A 26,888-nucleotide genomic window follows, 5' to 3' on the forward strand; every position below is an offset into this window, starting at 1 on the left:
ATTTTACTTGCAAGTTGTCTGTAATTCGCTTTTCAGATGCAATCAGCAATAATGAAATACTGTACGGTCGATCATACCTTTTAACTTCAAAATACTTTGACCTGTGTTCAATTTTCTTTGGTGAGTTACCCCCTTTTTTGACAGCCGGTAAGAGAGATCCCTATGTTAGTAGTTGTGAGTTGAGTTGCCCGAATACACACGCAATAGGCAGTGTCCGATAAGGAACGGTGTCAGGGACGATTCATTAATGATGTCACGCAAAATTTGGAAAAAGTTAACTCCCCCCCTCCTCCTTGTCACAAACTGTCACAACTTCCTTGCCCCCCCACCCTCAATTACGTCACGTTTTTAAACCTCCCCCTTTTTTGGTAATAATTGATTGAAAATCAAGAAATTTGTTAGGAATGCATTTTTTTCTTAATAGGAACGATTTTACTGAAAACTAAAAATAAAAGGAAAAGAAGATTATAGAAGATAATTAGAAAAGGCGTTTAAATGCTGTTGATGGAGCCGCATATCGACGACATAGAAAGCCGAGACAATAACTGCAGCATCATTGCTGATTTTTGAAAGACCATCAATATTTAGTTCCTCTTCTTCAATCAATTCGCAATCCAAATCTTCTCCACATGTTACAATAGCCAAGCATTTTTATTTACGTTTTGTCACAATATTAGAATGGATTGGATTGAGAAACACTAAAAAATAATGAAATTGCGCTGTCATTCATAAACGAGCATGCACTGTAAAACAGAATTAATGAACATTATGCTTTTCAACGTGAAAAAATTGTCATTTATTTTATCTAAAGCAAATCTTAAGCAAAAAAAGGATCGTAGAACTATAAATGAATGATGCAAATATCATAAATAGTTCTGAGTTGAACTCTGTGACTAGGTATGTGATTTTATTTATTTATTTTTTTTTAGTTTAAATGTGATGTCACACTCAAGCTAACCCCCCCTTCCCCATATGTCACAATATGTCAAAATAATTAAAACCCCCTCCTCCCCCTAAACGCGTGACATCATTAATGGATGGTCCCTCAAATTTGTTCGCGGAAGATTTTTCAATCGTTGCTACAGAATCAACGACGCTGCCTTGTGAAAAGTTTTTCCTGTTTGAGTTGTTTCGGTGTAGTTTCAAAAGTCAGCAGTGATGTTACAGAAAAAACCCACTGGAGGATTATACGATCCGATGATCATTCCCCGTGTGAAGCAGGTTTGTATGGTTTTATCGAATCGTATAGTTTTTTCGCTGTTCTGGTTGATTGTCTGGGGAACCAAAATGGAGTCTGTTTTTGTTTTGAGGTTAGAAAGCACTGTTTCTTTTATTGGCTTCTCTTAGGATCTTGGATGTAGATATCTTGGAATGGTCCAACTTTACCTTTGAATACACTAGCGTTGTAGTGGTTTCAAATATTTCGTTTCATCGAAGCGTTAAATTAAAACATCTGTTTTCAACATCCGTTTTCGTATTGTTTACTTTTAGTATTTGGAGGAAAATGTTCATCAAACTTACGTGGACGTGGGGGTCATGGCCCGTGAGTTGCAGGAGCGTTATCGGGAGTACAATAGAAGAAAAGCTGTTCCATTCCGGATGCTGGTAGAACAGGCGTATAAAACGGTTTTGCATAGTTACGGCTTAGACAGTAATCCCTCCAGTGAGAACGAAGACGATGCTAATTCGGACTTGGAAGTGATGGAGGAAGGTGGCGGCAGCAATGCGAACCACATGAATGATGCCCTCACTAACATGTACATGAACAATAAAACCAAACCAATCCCCGGAGCTGCGCCCTCGGGAGGTGGCGGAAATGATGGCGAAGCCATCGATATCAGTAGTGACGAGGACGATCAGGGTGGGAACTCTCGTGATAAGGACAAAGCTGTTTCCACCACTTGCGACCGAATGAAATTGATTGAAAGTAAGTAGAAAACGGTTTGTAAATCTTGACAAAAAAAGTAAATCATCATATTTTACAGCTCAAATTGCTTCTAACAAGCATATAACTGTCACGAAAGTGATTCGTGCTGAAAAACCACGTTCGGGAGATGAAGCGGTAGATTCTAGCAACGGCAGTACTAACGGCCCTCGTAAGCAACCGCTTGATCCTGTTTCGGCACAGCAAGCTAAGCGTCGGCGGTTGGAACAGGCTCAAAATTCTGAAATAAGCAACAGTTCGAATCCGTTGCTTCAGCCTCAGCAACCGGTTCTGCAGGTGCCTCAAGTACGATCTGCTGGGTCACAAAACGGTAAAGCTTCAAGTGGCAAGCCCGAATTAGGACCGCCTGGAACTCAGCGTTCAAAGCGCTTTAAGAAAGAAGTGTGCGCTCGGTTTGTCGATACCAACTTTGAAGATGTTGGTGGGATGGACCGTATACTGCGTGATCTTTGTGAGTTACTTCTGCACGTTAAGCATCCGGAGGTTTACCGTCATATCGGCCTGCCGGCACCACGTGGATTTTTACTGCACGGACCGCCAGGATCTGGAAAAACTTTACTAGCGCAGGCTATTGCCGGAGTAAGTTTCAAACAAGGCCGAGTCTTTAGTATTCGTTAGCAGTTTCTCTTTATACACTAAAATGTTACTATTTTAGCAACTTAAAATAGGTCTCATTGAGATACCCGCTACGGAGTTGGTGGCCGGTGTTTCTGGTGAATCGGAGGAACGAATCAGGGAGGTATTTGAGCAGGCCGCAATCCTTTCGCCGTGTGTGCTGTTCATCGATGAAATCGATGCAATCTCGGCAAATCGCATCAATGCTCAGAAGGATATGGAACGACGTATTGTTGCCCAATTGCTGAGTAGTTTGGATAGTCTATCAAAGTTGGAGGGTGGCGATGGTGTGCTAGTCATTGGGGCAACCAATCGTCCAGATGCGCTAGATCCAGCATTACGACGTGTTGGACGGTTTGATCAGGAGATATCTCTCGGCATTCCGGATCGAGAAGCGCGAGCGCACATTTTGAAGATTATTTGTCGCAATTTGAAGATTGAGCAGTCCATTGATTTTGACGAGCTGGCTAAACTCACTCCCGGGTATGTTGGCGCTGATCTGTTGGCTTTGGCTACCAGAGCGGCTACAACGGCTATCAAAAGGTAAATCACCCATAGAGTAATGTGTTTTGTGAGTAATTGACCTTTGTTTTTTTTTTATTTTAGAATGTTAACGGAACGTGAGCGGCAACAACTGATTGCTGAGGCTAAAAAACAGGTGGAACTCGAAGTTCTTCGTCGCAAGAAACTACTGGAAGCTGCCACTGGAACATTGAGAAAGGAAGAAGATGACGACGATGTTGCAATTATGGATGTTGATGAAGCTGCATCCCAATTGGCATCCAAAAAGAGTGAAAATTTGAACGGTAATGTCTCGACGGATGATGTTGTGGCCTTGGAAGATGATGTCGAAGAAGTAGTTAATATAGATGACGACAAGGATGATGTACCGCCTTCCACTGCAGCTGTTGAGAAGCAACCTGAAGATGGCGAGCCGACTGATAAGGCAGCGGAGAAGACGGACGAGGCAGTAAAGGATGCAGAAGTGACCACCGAAGAAAAAAAAGACGACGAGCAGAACAAAACAGTCGAAGCAGTAGCTACGCCAGATTCTGCAGAGGCTAAGCCTGTTGAAGGTGAAAAAATGGATGATAGTGAAGCTACGGTTGCTCCGGCTAAGCATGATGGCGATGCCAATGGCGAGAAGATCGAAGAAATCACTAAAAATGCAGATCTTGATGCTGATGTAGAAATGGTTGCGGACAGCAGTACTTCCGGTGATAAAGTGGAAACAACAGAGGAAAAAATAACGCCCCAAGTGGTTGAAAAGGTCCCGGCTGAAACCAGTGTGGCTGAAGAGAAACTTACTCAGGAAGAGCAAACCAAGACGGAGGATGAACTTGCTTTTGAACAGATGGAGCAGGAATTAGAGGAAAATGTACTATCGGAAACGAGTTTGAATTTGCCATCTAACATTTTGTCACTGGATAAATTACTGAACCTTCTGCTGGACCATTCTAATCCTTTGCCCGATGAAGAGCTCGAAAGTCTACATATTGAGAGAGAAGACTTTCTACAGTCTTTGAAATCAGTACAGCCTTCGGCCAAGCGGGAAGGTTTCATCACGGTTCCTGATGTTACATGGGACGACATTGGCTCTCTTGGTGATATTCGCGAAGAGTTGAAGCTAGCTATATTAGCACCAGTCAAGTTCCCACATCGGTTGAAGCTGCTGGGACTAAGTTCCCCATCGGGAGTATTGCTTTGTGGTCCACCTGGTTGTGGTAAAACGCTGCTAGCGAAAGCTGTCGCCAATGAAGCTGGTATTAATTTTATATCCGTCAAGGGACCAGAATTGTTAAATATGGTAAGTCGTGTTTTTGTTTTTACTTCTAATAACCACTCAGTAAACTAAGCATTTTTCGTTTAGTACGTCGGTGAGTCAGAACGGGCTGTTCGTCAGTGTTTTCAGCGGGCCCGCAACTCTGCGCCATGCGTTATCTTCTTCGACGAGTTCGACTCGTTGTGTCCCAAACGTTCAGACAATGCAGAAGGCGGTTCAGGAATGCGTGTAGTTAATCAACTCCTCACGGAAATGGATGGCATTGAAGAACGGAAGGGTGTGTTTCTTATGGCAGCCACCAATCGGCCAGACATCGTTGATCCTGCTGTTCTACGTCCAGGAAGACTCGATAAAATTCTGTATGTTGGACTACCTGCCGAAGCGGATCGAGTTGATATTCTACGAGCGTTAACCAAGAATCGCACTCAACCTCCACTAGCCGATGATGTCGATCTGAATGTTATCGCACGGTTAACGGCCGGATACACCGGCGCTGACCTGGCCGGTCTTGTGAGACAGGCTTCGCTACAAACACTTAAGGATTCGATAGCTGACTGTAGTAGTGAGGAAACCCGGTCGGAAACCGATTGCGTAGAGCAACTCAGCGTCACATTAGCCCATTTCCAGGCAGCGATACGAGGTATCAAAGCATCTGTCAATGAAGAAGTATGTTTTTGAAATTAGAAACTTTGCGCAATCAACTAACTACATTTTTTTCAATTTTAGGACAAGAAACACTACGAACGATTGAAGATAAAATACGGAGCACCAACACAATAAACTGTTTGAACTCAGTTTATTTCGCGTAAGAACATGATTTAGCATTTTAGGAATTAAGAATCAAAATACTGACACAAACATTACTACACGTAGTGGATAAAAACAAACAAACAAATACAATTAATTCTTTAACAAACAAAACATTTGATGCAAGGTTACACAGCGTACGATTCTAGTACTCTTCACGGAATTAGGTTTCGTTTCTGTTTCTATAATGCTAAGCACGCGAACGAACCTAAAGCTTCAGGATGCAGTATGGCGCTTTTACAGGATCTTTATTCAATTCGACAAATGTGTTGGTTTAACAGAAATACCGTTTTGTTTCCATTACATAAGATTTAGTTTTCTATAGATAATTTCGACCACAAGCGTCTATGATTCGGTGTTTGTATCTTTGACCGATAATTTTTTGTATTCTGTATACATTCTGATAGAAGAGTAAACTAGATATCTAACAAAACTGAAATACAGGATGTAAAAGTATGTAGCAGAATGTTTTGTTTTACTATATCATTCTAAATCGCCGTTTTACTGCGAGTGAAAGAAATTCTCGGACTGACTGCTAGCTGCATTACCATCGCTTGGATTCCAATCCAGCTTTCCTCGCAAATACGTGCGATGCTTGCGGTTGGCGGATGGAATTCTTTGCTGGCGATTTCCATAACCAGAGCAAACGGGACCTTTTCGATGTCGTGTGCGTAGTCGATACTGGATCCACCGACGACGTTGTTCAGAAAGGCAGACGCGCTACTGCAGCAATATTTTATCCCGCATGCACTGAAAATGGCGTCCGCGCCGGCTCGGGCCAGGTCGTGTTGTTGTTTCCAGTTTTGCGGAAGAGTTCTGCGGTGAAAAAAAATTCAAATTAAACAATTGTTTCTGTTTTTTTTTAGAACTAGTAAAACTCGCTCACGCAATCGATAAATGGGCGATTCTACCCATATAATCGTACCATTTATCACGGTGAATCCTGATCCAACGTTTACCCTTCTCTACTAACAAAAAAACCTTCCTGTGATCTTTGTGGAAAGTATACACGGTCTCCAAACAGCAAAGGTCAGTCTAACATATATCATATATCTGATTGCAAGGACGTGGTCGGCGCTGTTATTGATCATTTAAAAAGTATTGAGTCACTCAAACTTGTATAATGGGAATGGACGATCACTACCAGCGCGGATCAATCATTACGTAGGCAACTATTGATATGTAGTATAAGTCAAGCCAAGCCAAGCGAACTAAAAAAATATAGCGATAATTATTACTCAAGATGAGTCGAGAATTTCTTTTCTCGATTGACCAATTTTGGTATAACAGTAGTTGAACCAATGAAAAATTCAGTCGCGTGTCTTGACTTTTGTTTGGCCGTTATCTGATTCTGATTCTGTTCTGGCCTTCTCTGGTTCCGGTATGAGCTCAATAGTGGTTCACGTCGAGTTTCATCTTCGATTTGACGTAGGACGTGTTGCGTTCATGGACCTGTCCATCTAACGTTTCTAGGATCAAACTGTCAATCACTCTGAAGCTTTTCATCAGGATCCCCGATCGGTGATCTTCGACATCATCTGACGATTCCTTGGCATCAGGTTTATTATACGAAATCCGTAATTCGCTGCCGCAATCCGTCTCTTCACCTCGTTGTCACATGTCACGAGAGTACCAAGATAAACAAATTCGTCGACCACTTCGAAAGTATTCCCATCCATCTACGCTACCGCGCTCTCTGCCAGTCACCATGAACTTCGTTTTGGCAGTGTTAATGGTGAGTCCAATTCTCGCAGCTTCCCTTTTGAGAGCCGTAAAGGCCTACTCAACTGTTCTACGATTAACACCAATTATATCAATGTTGTCCGCGAAGCCCAGAAGCATATGACACTTTGTGATGATGGTGCCGCTCTTCTGCACACCAGCCCTTCGTATTGCACCTTCCAAAGCAATGTTGAACAGCAAGTTCGAGAGCTCGTTACCTTGCTTCAGACCATCTAACGTCACAAACGCGTCCGAAAATTCTCCCGCTGTTCTGACGCATAATGTGAAACCGTCAAACGTCGCACGTAACAGTTTAATTAGTTTTATTGGGAAACCATGTTCTAGCATTATTTGCCACAGCTCGTTGCGTTTCACTGTATCGTACGCCGCCTTATAGTCAATGAACCCCGTTCTCGAGCGGGGTGCATATGATGTGTCTGCAAGTTGTGTTCTCGAAACTTGTCGAGGATCTGTCTCAAGGTAAACATCTGTTCGCCCTACTCGAAAATTGCATTGGTATTCTCCAACAAAGGCTTCCTGCAACGGCCTCAGTCGCTGGAACAGGATACAGCAAGGTATTTTGTAAGCGAAATTGAGGATGGTTATGCCTCGATAATTACTAATTCGAGTCTATGTCTTTTCTTGTACGTAGGGCCAACCAGTCCGTAGGTAGTTGTTCCTCAGACCATACCCTTAGCATAATCAGGTGAATTACACTACACAGCCGCTCGCTCCCGACTTTGAAAAGTTCGGCCAGTAAGCCGTCCTTCCCAGCGGCTTTGTGGTTCTTTAGCTCTTTGCAAGCATTCTTCACCTCGTCCAATGTTGGTGGATCCGTCCTCCCCAATTTCTATCCTGTTGTCCTCGACGACTCTCCTACCTTCCTCACCGTTCAATACCACTTCAAAATGTTGCTTACAACGCCTGGCCACCTGCGATTTATCGGTGATTAGGTTTCCCTCCATGTCATTACACATGGCAGGTATTGGCTCGGTCCGGTTCCTGATTCCGTTGATCGTCCATAGAAGTTCCTCGTGTCACGCCTGGTGAAACAATTCTCTGCCTCCGCGAGGACGCGATCGTAGTGCTCACGTTTCTTACGGCGGTGAAGCCTCTTTTCGGCAGCTCTTGCCTCCCGGTATTTCTTCCGCATGTGACGCGTCACACGATTAGCTGCTACTAACGTGTTGGCGTAGGGCCGGTTCTTCTCTTCCGTCACCTCTAGACACTCAGTATCCAACCACCCACCACGCGTGATTCCCGTTGTCATACCTAACACTTCTCGAGCTGTTTCGCTGACTGCATCATGGATGTGCTTCCACTGCTCGTTCAGGTCCACTCCAGTTGGTTCATCGATCCATCTATCAACTTTTCGAGTATACTCTGCAGCAACTCCTTTCGCTGATAACTTCTGGATGTCTAGACGTATCTTCCTCGCCGACCTCGATTTAAATACGTTGGACAACCGGGCGCGAATAGTAATCCGAGTCGATAGCTCTCGAAAGGACCGCAGATCTATGACGTCTAAAAAGTGCCGGCCGTCGATCAGCATGAGGTCGATCTAGGAGCAGATGGGGTGTCCCCAGGTGTGCTTCCGAATGTTCAGACGTGTAAAATGGGTACTACGGATGGCCATTTCTCTAGCCGCGGCGAAGTTCACTAACCTAAAGCCGTTGTCGTTGGTGTTAGAGTGAAGGCTTTCCCTACCAATAACGAGACGAAAGAACTCCTTTCGTCTGACTTGTGCATTCGTATCTCCGATGACGATCTTTATATCGTGTTGTGGGCACTCTCCATACGTTTTCTCAAGGAGCTCATAGAACTCCTCCTTCACGTCATCGGTTTAATCGTTTGTCGGCGCGAAGAATCTACCCTTGATCCTCAATACGCATAGACAGTCATTAATAGGCCTCCACCTAAAGACACGCTTCATTTGGTTTCCGAGTAGCACGAAACCGACGCCCCGTTCCGCTCTGTCGCCGTCACTGTAGTAGATGTGGTACTTTAAAGAAGTACCCGCGGTCGGATCAACCGCCCGGAATTTAAGTTCTCCGGTTTTAGGCCAACGCACCTCTTGTATAGCTGCTACCTCCACTTTTGCCTTCCGTCGCTTTCTGACCAAGATACTCGTGCGTGCCGGTTCGAGCTGAGTCCAAACATTCCAAGTGCCAAGTTTCCAATCGTTGTCCTTTTTCGTTTGCCTAGGTCTATACCGATTGTTCCGATTCGTATCATTCTCTGGATTGTTCGTAGTATGTTTATTTCAGCATGCTGTCTTACTAGGGCTGCGATGCCTAGCCTTGCAACGGGGCAGCCGTCTTGGGTGTAGCTGGCGAGACACCGCATTTCATAGTTCAGCCACCCGCTCCGGATCAGTCGCTGTTTGAGCCGCCCCTAACCTGGAGAACAGACGCTTAGGTAAGCTGCTCTCCAAGGAGAACAGCTCCCCCTTCCCTGTCAGCATACGACCAAGTTCCCACCGGTTCACCGATCTTCCCTTGGTTGCTCGTATCACGTGGAGATAGGGATAGGAGTTGCTGGGCATTATGCTATGGAACACACTGGGGTCTATTTTATGCCAACTAGTACGGGTGACTGCTGGTAAGCATTGCCTAGCCGTTAACCAACCAAATTACAAAATTTTGCTTATCAATACCAAACTCATCACGGCGTCAATATTTGTTTTAAATGCTTACAATAACTATCTGAAAGTGCACATTGTACTGAAAACAAACGTTGAGCTTTCGTTTTTCCCAATTAAAAGAATATTTATTCGAGTCTCAGTCAAGTTTTTTAGCTATATAGATTTTTTATGTCATTTGAAAGGGCTTAGAAAACAGAAAAACGTGATTTTCAAAAATATTCAATCGTTGTTCTTCAATTTTTAAATCACGAATTAAGACAGCTCGAAGTCGCTACAATGACAGTTCGCCCATATACCAACTGTCATTGTAGCGATTTGGAGCGATGTTTTAATTTCCGTTTGAAAATCGAAGGACAACGATAGAATATTTTAAAAAATCGCGTTTTGCTCAAAAAATTATACTCTTTCACCTGATATAGAAAAATCAGAAATCCGTGAGTAGCTAAACAACCCAAATGTGGGACGTCAACTCTATTCCAGTTGTTTTAGGGCAAACCAATCAAAAAGTGGGTACCAGAATCGCTGACACTAGAGTGGCAGATGAAAATTGTATGGAGTTTGACAGCCACACAAGCCCCTTGATCTAACCTACAAAGTCGAAAATATGTATACAAAAAAATGAAACATAGCGCCCATCAGTGATCATTTATTTTTGTTCGAGTTACTCGAAACGAGATGCGTAATATCACCCCTGGACAGAGCCGGATTTACGATTGTGGGGGCCCGGGGCCCAGTTTACAGTGGGGGCCCCAGTATAAAACAAACCCGTTTTTTTATCGTACGAGTTAAAAACACTTATTTCTCATTGAAAAGTTACCAAAAATTTGCTAGAATTTTTTCTTACGAGTTTTTTTTTTTGCAGAGAACTTATTGATTGAATAATCAACATTCAGCTCCTTCAGAATATTGTACTCTCAACTTAACAATGCTAAGTTTGACAGCCTTTCACTCTTCATAGTCGTACGCAACCTATTTTCAATCAGTTTCATCTTCGATAAAGACCTTTCTCCAGTTGCGTTCGAGATCATTAGGCTCAAATAAATAAATGTATGCAACTGCTCGAAATCCGGATTTTTTTTCTTGATATCTGAAAAATAAAAACCTACCGCAATTCGAAAAAAATGCGATCCGCAAGCAAAAATTTGCACACAATTTGAGAAAGACTGCGCAAATATAAGAACCTAGGAAAAAACTAGGGGTAAGCGGGGTAAGACCGCCCCCTTAAGCAATTCTGTTTATAGAAAAAAAAAGTTGCGGCTGCAATTTCATTTTTTCTTCGCTAAGAGGTTCTTCTATTCAATACCCGCATTTAAAAAATAAGAACTGAAATATTTTTGTTTATTTTCCAGTTTTTTTTTTCAATTTTTAAAAATTCATTGAAAATGTGCAGATCTTTTTCATGCGGGGTAAGCCCGCCCACCAGCGGGGTAAGATCACCCACCATTTTTTGAGGATAAACAATATTTTTAGGGCCGAAACGGTTGATTTTATCGGTATAGTGTCTCTGACAAAGTTGTGGATGGTATTTTTTTTTCTTTTTAAATAAAATATACACTGTAAAAAATCTGAAAAAAAAAATTTCTAAGTTTCAACTTATTTTGTTTTCTGATTATTCAAGTTCAGATCAATGTTTAGGTAACTTTTTTGGTTTTCAAAATAAATAGATTTTTCAGAATTGGGGGTTTTTCAAGATATTGAATTCATAATATACCTATCTTTAAGCTAAAAACTAAAACTCATTAAACCTGTCTGTATGATTCTTTTGAAGACTTATTATGTATAGAAAAATACTAATAATTATTCTTTCGTTTATTTATATTTTCAATTTTCTATGTTTTTTTTTGAAGAACAAAATTATCAACGACTCTATACACCAAACAAACCGTCCAAAAAAAAATTCTTCACAAAAATTTAGCAATTAATATTTCTATTACTCCATGATCCAACAACCATAAAATTTTAGCTTACCTTTTGTAGATTTTACAGGCAAAAACATATTTTTTCAAATAAATTTGAAAAAAATATATTTTTAATTCTATTTTTATATCTTTTCTTTAAATTTTTTTAGAGTGTGTATTTTTTTCGGAAGTAAAAAACTACTATTTTCAATTCTGCCGGAGACGTCATACCAATCAAACAAACCGTCATGGCTCTAAAATTATTTTGGTTCATTAACACCATTTTCACACAGGTTTACTTTTTTCAAAAATAAGTCTTGTTAAAATATATTACTAGAAAAGCTTCAACCAAATCGAAAATGGTCGATTAACATCGATGTCTTATGTGGCTTGAAGTTGCTTTACTGATCCTGTAAATATTCCCTTTGTAGTGTCGAGGCATTTGGGTCTTGAAGTAAAACAACAAGCAGTTGGATACGTGGCGGTTTTATCCCTTGTATAGTGGGCGACTTTACCCCCAGTGGAACATTTTCATATTTGACCGAAAAAGTAGTCAAAATTACAAGATTACTCACGGCCTTCGATATTCCCGAAAGAAGATAGATTCAGGCAAGCGATTAAACGTATATTCACGAACAAAACAATAGATTTTTAGACTGAAAAACCTTAAGTCCCGTTGCCGCAAAACAATAGCGCATTGACTGGTTGCCAGCTGAAAGGTTGTTTTTGATTATTTCTGCGACCGTTCGCGCACTATCAAAACAGAAAAACGTGCAAAATGTTATGTAATTATACTGTGATAGACACGTTAAAGAAATTTTTCAATTATTTTATGACTTGGTAGTAAAACTACAGTGGGCGGTCTTACCCCGCAGGGCGGTCTTACCCTGTTTACCCCTACACACTTCTGCAAGTCAATAAAATCTGCTCACGGACTCTGAAAATCTGCATTTTGCAACGCAAATCTAGTATCCCTGATTCGGATAGGTAAACTTATTTTCGGAATCAACAGCAATGTATTAAAAAAACTTGTGGATTATCTTCTTTCCTGCTTGATTTCCCATGCGCGCTGGTTCGATTCAAATGGTGTGTTAATGTGTGTCATTTCAAGAGAATCGAAGGTGAAATCTTATGGATGTGGTTGTGATATTGGCGCTCGCGAAAAAATAACACTGAAGGAAAGTTTCAGATTGAAATGGTCTGTTCAAATTTTCTTACTGTAAATTGAACTTTTGATTGAATCTCATTTTTGATAGAGAAAAGAACTTTTTCTCGTTTTGTGAGGGCCCCAAAAATGTGGGGGCCCGGGGCCCCCCTTAAATCCGGCTCTGCCCCTGGAGCTTCGGGAACTTGACGTTGCCGGTCAACGGAGCTACGCTCGAGAACGGGCTTGCTTAGCAAACGAGTCCGACTGTACATCTCTTCAAATGACCCAAGCAAAATGCATTCCTATAATTACCACATTCGAAATACTGGCAAATGAACTTGTATTGATTTCGTTGAAAAAAAACCTTATATTAATTGATTGAATGAAGATTCTTAATAATAAATAGCGTTGAAACAAAGATGACTAGAACAAGATACCTGACTCTTGCAAAATTCATCGGACAAGATTGTCGCTGCGCGTGAGCAAAAGTCGAACTAATTTATACACTGTTAATATGATGTATAGCAAAGCAAAGCCTTGGTGCTACATTCCGATTCGGAACTTGACCTTCCGTTTACTATACACAGACTTCGCAGCCAACCGTTAAGTGTACAGGACAATTGCGGGGCTAGCGCTACGATCCTACTGACACTAACAGTCTCTCCCGAGCCAAGACTCGAACCTACGACGACTGGCTTGTTAGGCCAGCATCGTACCTCGAGACCAGCTGGGGATGTATACTTAACGTCAAAATCAACTGACGACAAGGCCAAGACATGACTGCTGAAAGGTGAAACAATTTTCTCAGTATTTATGAGGACGACTTACGGTGCTGCCATTCGAAAAATGATTATAATGTGTACGAATGTTTAGTTCTCAAACATTAAACTTTCCGGAAGAATCAAGAATTATTGGCGCATCATTTACAACTAAACGTACCAGAACTTCCTGATAACCGCTATGAGCACGCTCTACAGCCAAGTTTTCCACTCTTGCCGAGGTTAATAAAGCAAAAATCGGGTGCCCCGGTAATCCTGACCATATGCACAATGGTTTTGAAACCTGGCTTGCGACATATCAAACATTAAGTTTTGGCAGAATTGGACACGAAAACAAATATAACCCCTCAATATAAACCCCCATTCTGACCATCAATTTCACACTTTTCTTTCGTACTTTGAAGTGCAAAAAATATGGCAATAGTAAAGCAAAGCCTTGGTGCTACATTCCGATTCGGAACTTGGCCGTCTGTTTGTTATACACAGACTTCGCAGCCAACTGTTTAGTGTACAGGACAATTGCGGGGCTAGCGCTACGATCCTACTGACACTAACAGTCTCTCCCGACTCGAGACTCGAACTTACGACGACTGGCTTGTTAGGCCAGCATCGTACCTCGAGACCACCTGGGAGACAATAGCATTAAGTGCAAAAATGAAAATATCATTAATCTGCATGTTATCTTAAGCGTCGAACTGACCAAACTGCTACACCTTTTTCATATACAACCTTGAACAGCTTAACAATCGATGACGAACCATGCACGATAATTCGGTTTTGCTTATATTCACAATTTTATGAAAATTTAAGTCATCAGATGGCAGCACTAACCGTCGGAAATCGGTCGTGATCAAAATGTATGAAAAATATGAAAGTTAGGTATCTTGTTCTAGTTATCTTTGGTTGAAAACAACACCAAATATTTTTCATATGGATTGAAGAAAAAAAAAATAGCTATGCTTAAAAAAAACATTTGTTGGGACGGATATGTGATAATTTTCAAAATGGGACAATTTGACCTCATGATTTTTCTGACTTTTTGGAATAAAATAGCTTTTTTGTGTTTTTATTCGATAGTAAAGTAAGTCTGCTATTCAACTCCAAAATGATAAAAACCACATGGCACTAGTATGCGATTACTTTTTCGAAAAATGTTTTGTGACTCAATTGTGTGTTTTGGAGTTGAAAATATAGTAATATTAACACTATTTAACTAACGAAAGCGGTTTCTAGAAGAGCTTCGGGAACGCAACATACTAAAAATAATTTGCAAATTAATTTGAAAACATTTACAGTGAATAACATTGAAAAAAAAAAAAAACGGTCGCGCATGAACAGTTGTAATTCTATATTTTTGCCCATTGCGATGATTACAAAAAAAATATTGCAGAAATAAAAAAAAAACAATTGCAAATTGCTATACATACCTTGAATACGCTCGCGGATAAAGGATAGCTTTGGCATGTGAATGCAATGACAGGTAAAATTTACAGTTTGGTCGCAACTTTTGAAAGATGGTTCGTACGTTTCTGGTTTCCTGCTCCGAGAATGGCCTTTCTCCTCTGTACACGAATGAACAAAACTGGGCCGTTCCGATTCCCCACGATACATTAAAATTTCGATTGCAATCTACTCCCACGCAACGATCTTTACCCAAGGGTCGCCGTGTCTTTCGCCACATCTTGTTCTGTAATCAAACGTTTCGTTAGATTCTCTAAAGGTTATCCACCAACGCTATGCACGCTGGAAGCTGTACACTACATGCTCTAGACTATACTCGTATCCATCGGGATTTAGAATAGGTAAAATTATCCAATCGAAGTTCCGCAACAGTCTTATGTTGATGGCATCCCGTTCGACCAGCTGATGAACTACGTACAAAGCAACGATTATTGTTATCCATTCCCGAGCGTGAATTCCTGCGTCTATCAGGATGTTCAAACGGTTGAATTTTTTGCGCCTGACATCGGGGCTGATTCGAACGGTCAATATTTCTCGACCCTCGAACGAAAGGGCACTGGAGAAAATTTCGATTTTATTTGCATAATTTTGCACCAGTTTTGCGAGATACTGGTTCACTTCCTCGTGACTAGGGTAGTGGTCGAAAAATGGAGCATGCTCATGGTTCATAATGGTTTGAAAACTTTTGAGCAAACAGCGGTCATGCTAGGTACGTTTTTTGGTTGACAAACCGTTTCTACAGACTAAACTAAACTAAATAGCTATTAAAAGTTCAAAAATGCAGTAACCGTATTGTCCCGTTGAGTGTCGCTAGCCTACTGAGGGTAGAGAGGGAAATGGCACGAGCCGTAATCCTTCTAGTAATAACAGCTAGAGTCTTTGACTGAAGAAGAGAGCTTTTGCTTGCTGTTGGAGACAAGTTCAATATAAACAGTTAGACGGTGTGTTTTATCATTCATAGGACGATTTTTTGGTGATAAAATTTATTAGTTGAATCACCGAATCAAACGTTGAATCATTTACAGATCTGCTATTACTCTAGCATAATGTATGGTTCTGTGTTAGGTACATACGTTGCATAACTTTTGAATAGAAAATTAATGAGTCCTTATTTAAATTGATCTCTGATAATAGAAAAATTAGTTACTTGATAAATTTATTCAAGTTTCCACTAAGGTTGTTTTTTTTGATAACTTTCTCTACTCTAATCGTTCTGTGAAGAATGGAAGGAACTTGTAATGTTAAAGGTGGCAGATTTGAGAGGTTAATTGCCTTCGTATAGTAGTGTACGGAGTTTATTATTTCTTTATTTATTTGTTTTGTTCGGTCTCCGCAGCAAATTTTATTTGATTTTTTTTTGCCATAAATCAGCTCTGCTACAAATAGACTCCAGTGCCGCTTTAGCTATGGAGCTGCTTGGTTGATTGTTCAAGTGAAACCTTTAACCAGTCATAGTCGCTGTGTCGCGAAGCGTCAACAGTAGGGTGTCCCAAAAAAATCGATGCTGAAAAAGTCAAGGTGCTCAGCCCTAAATTGAAAGATAATGTTATTTATAGCATTTTTGTGGAACAATTCGACTTTCTAAAAAATTGTTTTCTGGTTGCCCAAACGTGATTTATGAAACAATGACTTTTTCAAGCTACATTACCACTCTTTTGCACTTTTATCAAATCTGTTCGATTCCTAATTTTTTTTAATATATTTTTTTATTTTTGTGGGGTTGTTTTTGAATATTTTGCTTGGCTCAGTTCAGCATTGAATTCAGTTTTTTGACTCCCAGAGCCCATTAATCATCACCAAAAAATTAATTTTCCTAATAATTTTTAGATAAAACCCTTCAAAACACAAATAAGAAAAAAATCGATCAAGAACTGAAATTTTCATTACAAAGCGAGATTTACGACGAAAATTTACATGAAAAAAGATACTTGGTATCTTATCGGGGGGCTGAGATATTGGCATTTTTCTATGTGATGGAAAACACTGCATTTCAACAAATATGTTAAACTAGCTGATACCCGGCCCGCGTTGCTGCGCCATTAAGTTTACGACGACAACCGCATATCTTTCAAATGACATAATTTCGAACAAATATTAACATTACCATGTTATATCTATAAGGCTGTATATATTCTGTCCAAAACTATGTATTAATGAATCATTTTTCTCCAATGTTCTAATTTCTATTAAAACTCTAACGAATACATTCGGGAAAATAGCAATAGTCAGAAATGTTAGAAACATGACGTTACTAAGTTTATTATTTTGGCTAGGAATAGCTGAAGTATTTTTTTTGTTCATACAAATTAGCTGAGGTATTGTCCTAAACTTCAACCAAACGTAAACGTAAGCAAATAGAAATTTGTTATTTCGGTTCAAAAAAATTGAAAAGTGTATGTGTTTAACAAATGAAAAAGGTATCCATCCATGTTGTTAACTACCTAAACATCATGCTATTTGTTACATTGCTCGCATTATGGCATTCGAGCATGATCGCTAAGAATAAGCTCAAAGTAAAATTCTCACTCCAAAAACTAATAAAATAACTCTCTAAAAATTGTGTAGTGTCCCTGAAAAAATTAAAAATACATCTGGAGTCGATTTCCGGCCTCTGGATATCTTCCTGGTTTTGGAAATATTTATATTAGGTGGTATTTGGCCATACCTGGCTGTTCCTTAAATACCTTGGATTTAAGAAATGGGACCGATTTTTGGACTCTGAACATTATTTTGATTCCGGAAATAACCAAATTGGCAGATTTTTTGAAAATATCATTTTGAGCGTATTAGTAGAATGATATCAAATATCACAAGAATGAAATATTTCCATTAAATTATACTATCAACTTTGATAGTAGAATTGAATGGAAATTTTTCATCCTCTCGTTATTTCATAATGACTGGTACTTCGCCATTTTGGTTGTATTCTTTCAACCGGAAATCACAATCTTGGATTTCAAAATGGTATTGGATTTGGTTTATGGTCTCCGGTTATCATCTCGATTCTGGAATGACTGTTTTCGGCTGATTTCCAGCAATCTGAAGTTGCCACTTAGAATTCGGCGTTTTTCACAAATTCTTTGAATTATAGTCGATAAGATTACGATGGAATATCTTGTATCGATATACAATGGACTATCTTGTATCAATATAACTTTCACCAATCAGTTTTGGTTGTTTTCCAGAAAGTGGAAATCATCATTTTGGATTTGGCGTCTGGGGTCGATTTCCGACCTCTGGGTATCATTTGAGTCTCAAAAACAACCATATTGGGTGATTTTCGCTCATTTTCGGAAAGCGGATATCGCCATTTTGGATTTTAAAATGATGCCTGGATCTGATTTCTGATCTCTGGGTATCATAACGATTCCGGAATGACCATTTTTGGCTGTTTACCAACAACTCGACATTGCAATTTCAACAACTCGATGTTGCAATTTAAGTTGCCACTTCGGAATGAAAATGTCGTCAGGGGTCAATTTTTGGCCTATGTGCATCATTTCGATTACAAAAATACCAATTTTAGGTAGTATTTGGTCATATCTGTAAACCGGAAGTCACCATCTTGGTTTTCAAAACAGCGTCTTGAGTTGATTACAGGTCTCTTGGCATCATTTCGATTGCAGAAATACCCATATTTGGTGCTGTTCGGTCATTATTGGTTGTTTTTCGGAAACCGGAAGTCGTCTGTGTATGGTTTTGCAGTCGATCTTCGGCTGCTGGCTATTATTTTGATTCCAAAAATACCGGATGTCGCCATTGTGTTTCTAAATAGCGTCTGGATTTGATTTACGGTCTCCGGGCATCATCTTGGTTCTCGAATAACTATATTGGCTGTTTTCAAGCAACCGGATATTGCCACTTCGAATTTCAAAATGGCATCTGGGGACGATTTTTGGCCTATGTACATCATCTCGATTACAAAAATGCCCATATTGGGTGATATTTGGTCATTTTCGGAAACTGGAAGTCGCCATCTTGGATTTCAAAATGCTATCTAGAGTTGATCTCAGGTCTCTGGGCATAATGTCGATTCCAAAAATACCCATATTAGGTGATATTTGGTCATATTGGGCAAGTTTTCTGGAAACCGGAGATCGTCATCCTGGATTTCAAATGGAGTCGATTTTCGGCCTGAATATCATTTTGGTTCCAAAAATAACCATAATGGATGATATTTGATTATTTTCTGGAACCGGAAGTCGCCGTATTGGATTTCAAAATATCGTCTGGATTTGATCCCCGGTCTTGGTGCTATTCTGGTTTAAGAAATATTTAACCGGAGAACATCATCTTGACATCTTAGGTTGATTTCCGGTCTCTAGATATAACCTCGGATTCAGAGCTCTCCGCAAAAAACCGCAAAACAGGGGCAAAAAAGAGCATTTCCCGTGCCCTGCACAGAATAAAACCATCACAAATCGACTTGTTGACCTATTCTACATAAAAAATCTATATTCCAGGTTGTTGGCACCAATTAATCGCCGCTAAACTGGCAGCCTGAAATATAGTATTTCTCATTTAAAATTGGCCAACAAATCGATTGGTGGTGGTATTATTTTGTGCAGGGGAAATAATCGATTTTGCCTTTTTTCACCCTATATTTGCGTATTTTCGGAAATATAGATCTTTTCCCGTGCCCTGCACAGAATGAGAATACAGTAATCACCCGATTATATCTGTACCCGATTTTATCTGCCCCCGATTTTATCTGCCCCCGATTTTATCACATTTTTCACCCGATTTTATCATCATAAAACATTTCATTAAAAACATGTCAGGGTGAACTGATTTTCTATTACGCCTCAATATTTAAGATATTTTTCATAATTCTGTGTGTCATTCTGGATGCAGTTTACATTAAAAATTCAACCGATGCACAATGTTACATTTTGCTGTTATCGTGCGAATAATTGATTAGTGTTACAAATGTTTATTTTAACCGTATAATATGTTCGGAGAAGTTTCAAAAAATTTGAAAACGCATCTTTTGAATGTCATGTAGAAAGCTGGAAGATCAATTCTCCTAAAAGTGAGATAGAATATTTACTTTTTCATTAGATAAAGAAAGACGCTTGGTGTCTTAGGCAAAGTATTAGGTGATCTCAAAACAAGAAACTTTACAGAAGACATCATGTTCCTATCTCTTAGATATTGCAAGCAACATCAAGTTTTCTGTGAGAAGGCATTGAAAATCGTTATTTACATTTTAAGATTTTTCTGGTTGCAATATGTGAGAGATATCAGCATGCTGTCTTCGGCAAAGTGGGGGTGAGTGAGGTTAGTGTTGTGAGAACATCTAATATTTTGCCTATGGTACTGCGCTACAAAAAAGCAAGCAATTCATTTTACCTATTCAAACAAAAACATGAACAATAAAAAAACTTAATTGTAATTTATTTGCAACTTTACATCGATTTTTTTTAGATTTTTTATTTTGTAAGGTTTGTTAAGAAAAGTTTCAGGCAACTGAATTATCTATCTAAAAAAATGTTTTAAAAAAATAGTGATGATCGATTTTTTATAGTCACTTTTTGTTTTTAAAATTTTTTTTTCAGTACAGGATCTCAAAATCAATTTTTTAAATATTTTTTTTAAAGCTTAAACAGTTTTCTCAAATTCATCCCTTGACAACTTTTCTCTATCTTTAGTCATTATTCAGATATATCGATTTGTGAAAAACAACTGTAGCTTTTTTCATATGTTTGTACAGATAAATTTTCCAAAAAAAATTAAAATCGTAATTTCACGTATTTAGTTATTGATTTAACATCTTCAATAAAAAAAAATAAAATTTGAAAAATTTCCCGATTTTATCACTTTCCCTATTTTATCACGCCAAAAATCAACAGGGTGAGATATAATCGGGTGATCACTGTATCACCAATCGATTAATTGGTCAATTTTACAAAAATGGCTATATTTTAGGCCAGCCCAGCGGCTTGTAATAAGTGGGTATTTTGGTTCATTTTTTTCCAGTGTTCAATGTTATGATAACACTTTTGAGCCTTAAAAACTCTCACAATTAAATTAAAATAATGATAGGAATAAATTGAAATGATGATAGGAATAATGATTTAGCTGCGCCACTAAGATACAAAAAATCAATATCACAGCGTTTACCCTTTATTTGAGATCTCAAGAATACAGAATGATACGATGATCGTGTTTGATTTAGGACTATACAAATACCAAATTCGCTATTGCTACCCTCCTCCCTGACCACGCTGATGAGAAAATAAAATTTAAATTAATTGAAACAAATACGCTGCTATATGACTTATGTGTACCGAATTATATGATATTCGATGAGGCGGTTTCAAAATTAATAAAGATTGACAACATTTATCCACTTTCTTCCCCTCTTAAATGACAGAGTAATGTGAATACCACGCATCATACTCAGAAACACCTGTATATAAATTTTCATGATAAATTTCTCAATATTTTGCATATAGTGCAGTTCGAAATACCCCTACCCTCTTGACTACGCCACTGAGAACAAACAGAAAAGTCTATGTCATAGATACTTTCTTGAAAATTCACTTATACATATTGACACGGTAATCAAGTGAGGTTTTGAAGAGTTTACCCCCCGCCCCCTTGTTACGCTTATGAAATACATTAAATTTAAAGTCGTTGAAATATACCACCCACTGTAGCTTCCAAACATCGAATTTAATGATGATCGGCTCAGTGGTTTTAAAATCGTTAAACGGTGATATCATCACCCCTCCCCCCTTACTATGCGAATGAAATACAGAAATCTCTCAAATGACACAGCAACACCACAGAAATACGCTTCATATCAAAAAATCTCTGTGTTTTAAGTTGCACGGTTATTGTAGAAAACGTTTGCATGTTTACAGAGTACAAATTGACTCCTCCTTGCCTGCTCTTATGAGATAGAGGGAAACTAATATTTTAAAGTTACTCCCCGTACTCGAAAACCCTTATGTTCAAATTTTCACGGTAATCGGTTCAGTAGTTTTTGAGTCTATGGGGAACAGACAGACATTCGCGTTTATAGACATAGATACACCCTCCTCCTTACTACGCCACTGAGATACAGGAAAATCAATGTTATAGAGACATACATCACTTATACAAATTGGAACGGTGATCAATTTATGTGTTTAGGTGTTTTCAAATAACAAATATTAGCTCCCCCTCCCTTGCCACGCTTATGGAATGAGTAAAATTCAAATTCATGAAATATATCATCTACTGTAGATTCTACATACCGAATTTAATACTGATGGGTCCAGCAGTTTCAAAATCATCAAAGGTTGACATGTTAACCCCCTCCGCCCTCTCATCCTTACAACGCCTCTGAGAAACAATAAAGTCGTCGGCCAGTAATGACGCAAGAATACATCTCAGACTCAAAAACATCTGTATATAAGTTTGCACGGTTATCGTAGAGGAAGTTTTCTCGTTCATGAAACACAAATTCACCCCCCTTTGCCTACGCTTATGAGATAGAACAAAACTAATATTTTAGGATTACTCCCCGTGCTCGCAAACCCCTATGAACAAATTTTCAAGGTATTCGGTCCAGTAGTTTTTGAGTCTATAGGGAACAGACAGACATTCGCATTTATAGATATAGAAGAAGAAGATAACTGTTTTGTTTTGGAAGATGAAAAATAATTATGTTCAGAAAACAAATGCACTTTTTGATGACTGATAACTTAGTAGAAAGTTTAAAAATTCGGAAAAATCTGCGAAAAAAGTTAGAACGAAAATTATGATTTTTGTTGCCTACTAACAGAAAACTCAATGTTGCTCGTAATATGTACGAGATAAAAACATGATGTCTTCGATAAAGTTTCTTATTTAAGATAACCTATAACTTTGTCGAAGAGACTTTGCGTCTATCTCATTTTGATTAAAGAGTCAATTTTTTATCTCACTCATTGGTGGATTGATCACCCATCTATCTACATTAAAAGATGCATTTTTGAATATCCTGACACTTCTCCGAACATACCTTATGGCTATAATCAACATTTGAATCACTATTTAGGAAATTATACGCACAAACGGCAAAATAAAATACACTAAAGTCGCTTTTTACGCGGGGGATATATGCCACGTAAAAAAATCGCGTAAATTCCGGAATCCGCTTAAAAAAAACCGCGTAAATTCCGGAATCCGCATAAAAAAAACCTGCGTTCATTCTGCAATCCGGGTGGAGAGGAACCGAAATCCGCGCAAAAAAATACCGCGTAAATTCCGAAATCCGCGTGAAAAAACGCGTAAATTCCGGAATCCGCCTAAAAAAACCGCGTAAATTCCGGAATCCTCGTAAAAAAAACCGTGAAATTCCGGAATCCGTAAAAAAGCCGCGTAAAAAGTGACCTTAGTGTATTGTGCAATGGAGATATTGAGCTTTGAAAAAATGCATAGTTTTCCATCACATGTAAAAACGAAAATATCTCAGCCCCCGATAAGATATCAAGGATCTTTTTTCATCTAAATTTTCGTCCTGAATCCCACTTTGCAGTAAAAATTTCAGTTCTTGATCAAAAAAATTTTTGATAGGGTAGGGAACATATTCTAAGCAGCTTTAGAAACCGCCTGTGTATTTAGACGAAATACTCGAAGTGTGTTGAATGAAACTCAATCAGTAGTATATCAATCTGTTCTCTATCGTTTTCTCTGTCAGAACTTGTTTTCAGATTGTAAAACTAAGTTAGCAAACTTTAGCAATCATCAATCAAAGTTACCAATCGATGGACACTATTCTAATCACCCCGAACCTATTTTAAGCAGTTTCCGTCTGTTTTGCAGGCGTTTTTTTTTCAGCACCCGAAGTGGCTCCTGAATGGCTGCAATATAGGTCGATTTGTTTCAATTGCAATTGTTCACAGATTTCTTTGTGATTAACGGTATTTCTTATATTCGCAAGACAGCTAGACAATCAAAGTTTTCGTTTCCATCATTGAAATTGTCGATATTGATCAAAATGCAGGAGTTTGAGGCCTGTTTTCTTCGACTGATTAAAATAGGCGCTACTGCTTAAGCCGTTCCCTACCCTATGTGTTTTGAAGGGTTTTATCTAAAAATTATGAGAAAAAATCACTTTTTTGTGATGTTCAATGGGCTCTGTGAGTCAAATAATTGAATACGATGCTGAACCAAACCATGCAAAATATTCAAAAACAACCCCACAAAAATAAAAAAAATATATGGAAAAATTTAGGAATCGAACAGATTTGAGAAAAGTGCAAAAGAGTGGTTTTGTAGCTTGAAAAAGTCATTTTTTCATAAATCACGTTTGGGCAACCTGAAAACGACCTTTTAGAAAGTCGAAATGTTCTACAAAAATGCAGCATCCCGCAGCATCGGAATCGTATTGTGGACAAGCTTTGGAGGAGTATCAGTTTTGGCAATACCAAAAAAATGTACCAGTTATGGCATGAAACAGTTATGGCTTATGAAGTTTGCCATAACTGGTACCATTGCGCTTATGCAATATAGCCATAACTGGTGCACTTGCCATAACTGGCTCACCAACCCTACTGTGTTCTCTAGTGAGTGAAAACAAATTGATTCCATATTGAGAATAGGTTATGTTTCCATTTAATTCTACTCCAAAAAAAATCGAATACCCTCTAATCGAATACCGTCCGCAGATACGTATTTCGGCTGCTACATGCAACCATCATCAGTGCTTATGTGGACAGTCCACAGACAAAAATTTTAACACTGACAAGTTCATGATGTGGAACCGTCAAGCGTCGCACGTAACAGTTTAATTAGTTTTGTTGGGAAACCATGTTTTAGCATTATTCGCCAAAGCTCGTTGCGTGTCGTACGCCGCCTTAAAGTCTATGAACAGATGATGCGTCTGCAAGTTGTGTTCTCGAAACTTGTCGAGAATCTGTCTCCAGGTGAACATCTGGTCCGTTGTAGATCACCCCACTCGAAAACCGCATTGGTATTCTCCAACAAAGGCTTCCTGCAACGGCCTCAGTCGCTGGAACAGGATACGGGAGAGAATTTTGTAAGCGGAATTGAGGAGGGTTATGCCTCTATAATTACTACAGTCGAGCCTATGTCCCTTCTTGTAGATAGGGTATATGAGTCCTTCCAACCAGTCTGTAGGTAGTTGTTCCTCAGACCATACCCTTAGGATAATCTGGTGAATTTCACTACACAGCCGCTCAGGACCGGCGTCACATTATTTTCCCGAGTGGGTAGTAAGCAATGGAGGGGGATAATTCCGTGTGGGTAAGTACCCACAGAGACATTTTCCGAATGGGTAGTACTACCCACACTACCCACACTACCCACATGAACCGCCGGCCCTGCAGCCGCTCGCGCCCAACTTTGAAAAGTTCGGCCGGTAAGCCGTCCTTCGCAGCGGCTTTGTGGGTCTTTAGCTCTTTGCAAGCATTCTTCACCTCGTCCAATGTTGGTGGGTTTACTTTATAGTCAGTAAAATAGGTGTAAGATTAGGTTAAGGTTTTATTTTAATTTCATTTTTTTTTTGCTTGACAAGTAGGTTCACAACTTTCCTACAATTATATTCACTTAACAGTGAAAGCAATTACTGTCTATTATTAAAATAAAATTTGATATATAGGGTATCGAACGTCTTCGTCAGTGGTTTTCTTCGGCAGTTTTTCTGCAGCAATCTTATGCAAAAGGAGGCCGAAGAAAACCACTGACGAAGTCGTTCGATATCCTATGTAATAGTGTTGATATGTCACCGTTTGTGGCAGAATACACAAAATTAACTTCGTTAATTTTGTGTATTCTGTTACTTAGAGTAACAAATATGATTCGAATTAATAAATCTGAAGGCTATTCGACTGGAGCTGCGCTTCTAGATATAGAAAAGGCATTCGACAGTGTTAGGCATGAAGGTTTAATAGCTAAAATGTCAAATTTAAGTTTTCCGCTTTACCTCACAAAAATGATACAAAGTTATTTAACTGACCGCACTCTTCAGGTTAACTATCTAAATGGTAAATCTAATAGACTGCCTGTTAAAGCTGGTGTGCCGCAGGGGAGTATCTTGGGCCCAATCTTATATAACATTTTTACTTCTGATCTTCCTGATTTACCACCAGGTTGTGAGAAATCTCTGTTTTGTGACGATACAAGCATTTCCGCAAAAGGAAAAAGCCTTCGTGTTATATGCAGTCGGCTACAAAAAAGTTTAGATATATTTTCTTCATACTTGCATAAATGGAAGATTTCCCCTAATGCTTCTAAAACACAGTTAATTATTTTTCCTCATAAGCCGAGAGTTTCATTTCTCAAACTCATCAATAACCACGTTATTAAGATGAACGGTGTGGTCTTAAATTGGTCTGATCAAATTAAATACTTAGGGCTAATTTATGATAATCTTACTTTCAAGGAGCACATTGAAAATATCCAGTCAAAGTGCAATAAGTATATCAAATGTTTATATCCTCTTATCAACAGGAATTCTAGACTCTGTCTCAAGAATAAACTGTTAATTTACAAACAAATTTTTAGGCCAGCAATGTTATATGCAGTTCCCATCTGGACAAGTTGTTGTGCAACCAGGAAGAAGACACTTCAATGGATTCAGAATAAACTTTTGAAAATGATTTTGAAGCGTCCGCCCTGGTTTAGCCCGAACGAGCTACATAGGCTCACTAATGTAGAAACATTAGAAAATATGTCAAGCCAAATTATAAACAAATTCCGACAAAAATCGTTGCAATCCTCAATTGCAACGATTAGCTCACTTTATAGTCAGTAAGATAGTTTTAAGATTATTTTAAGTTTATTTTAATTTTCTTGTTATATCTCTTTTTTTCTCCTTGACAAGTAGGTTTAATAATTTTCCTACAATTACATTAACTTAACTGCGAAAGCTAGAAACATTCAATAATATAAAAAAAGCGTACAAATATATATAATAATGTTGAAATGTCACCATTTGTGGCAGAACACACAATATTAATTCTGAATAAATATTTTAGTAGATAAATAAATCACTACAAACTCCCCCCCCCCTAAAAAAAACTTTGAATAAATATAAGTAAATAATTATTCCACCACAAAACATATCCATTTTTTTTGCTCCGTCGATAAAAA

General features: G+C 38.9%; 2 protein-coding genes across 2 annotated transcripts; one reads left to right on the plus strand and one right to left on the minus strand.

The window, feature by feature from the left end:
• The first annotated feature begins 1,045 nt into the window (after window positions 1-1,045).
• Window positions 1,046-5,616, plus strand: LOC129723693 (nuclear valosin-containing protein-like). Its single transcript, XM_055678055.1, has 7 exons — window positions 1,046-1,221; window positions 1,492-1,927; window positions 1,986-2,524; window positions 2,601-3,103; window positions 3,167-4,367; window positions 4,431-5,009; window positions 5,070-5,616. Exons 1-7 carry the CDS (start codon window positions 1,159-1,161, stop codon window positions 5,121-5,123), a joined length of 3,375 nt encoding a protein of 1,124 aa, XP_055534030.1. The 5' UTR covers window positions 1,046-1,158; the 3' UTR covers window positions 5,124-5,616.
• LOC129723694 (carboxypeptidase B-like) lies at window positions 5,287-15,584 on the minus strand. The gene is made up of 3 exons (XM_055678056.1): window positions 15,102-15,584; window positions 14,768-15,027; window positions 5,287-5,966 (listed from the first exon to the last, which is right to left on the minus strand). The coding sequence occupies exons 1-3, from the start codon at window positions 15,468-15,470 to the stop codon at window positions 5,639-5,641; spliced, it is 957 nt and encodes a 318-aa protein (XP_055534031.1). The 5' UTR covers window positions 15,471-15,584; the 3' UTR covers window positions 5,287-5,638.
• Window positions 15,585-26,888: the final 11,304 nt, after the last annotated feature.

The sequence above is a fragment of the Wyeomyia smithii genome, chromosome 2 (assembly GCF_029784165.1).
Source record: "Wyeomyia smithii strain HCP4-BCI-WySm-NY-G18 chromosome 2, ASM2978416v1, whole genome shotgun sequence".
Classification (NCBI taxonomy): domain Eukaryota; kingdom Metazoa; phylum Arthropoda; class Insecta; order Diptera; family Culicidae; genus Wyeomyia; species Wyeomyia smithii.

Coding starts and splice junctions, on each gene's coding strand:
- LOC129723693 (XM_055678055.1), top strand. CDS start 1,159: ATGTTACAGAAAAAACCCACTGGAGGATTATACGATCCGATGATCATT. Junction 4,368..4,430: donor GACCAGAATTGTTAAATATG/GTAAGTCGTGTT, acceptor TTTTTCGTTTAG/TACGTCGGTGAGTCAGAACG. Junction 5,010..5,069: donor AAGCATCTGTCAATGAAGAA/GTATGTTTTTGA, acceptor TTTCAATTTTAG/GACAAGAAACACTACGAACG.
- LOC129723694 (XM_055678056.1), bottom strand. CDS start 15,470: ATGAACCATGAGCATGCTCCATTTTTCGACCACTACCCTAGTCACGAG. Junction 15,028..15,101: donor ACGAGTATAGTCTAGAGCAT/GTAGTGTACAGC, acceptor GTTTGATTACAG/AACAAGATGTGGCGAAAGAC. Junction 5,967..14,767: donor TATCCGCGAGCGTATTCAAG/GTATGTATAGCA, acceptor TTTTCACCGCAG/AACTCTTCCGCAAAACTGGA.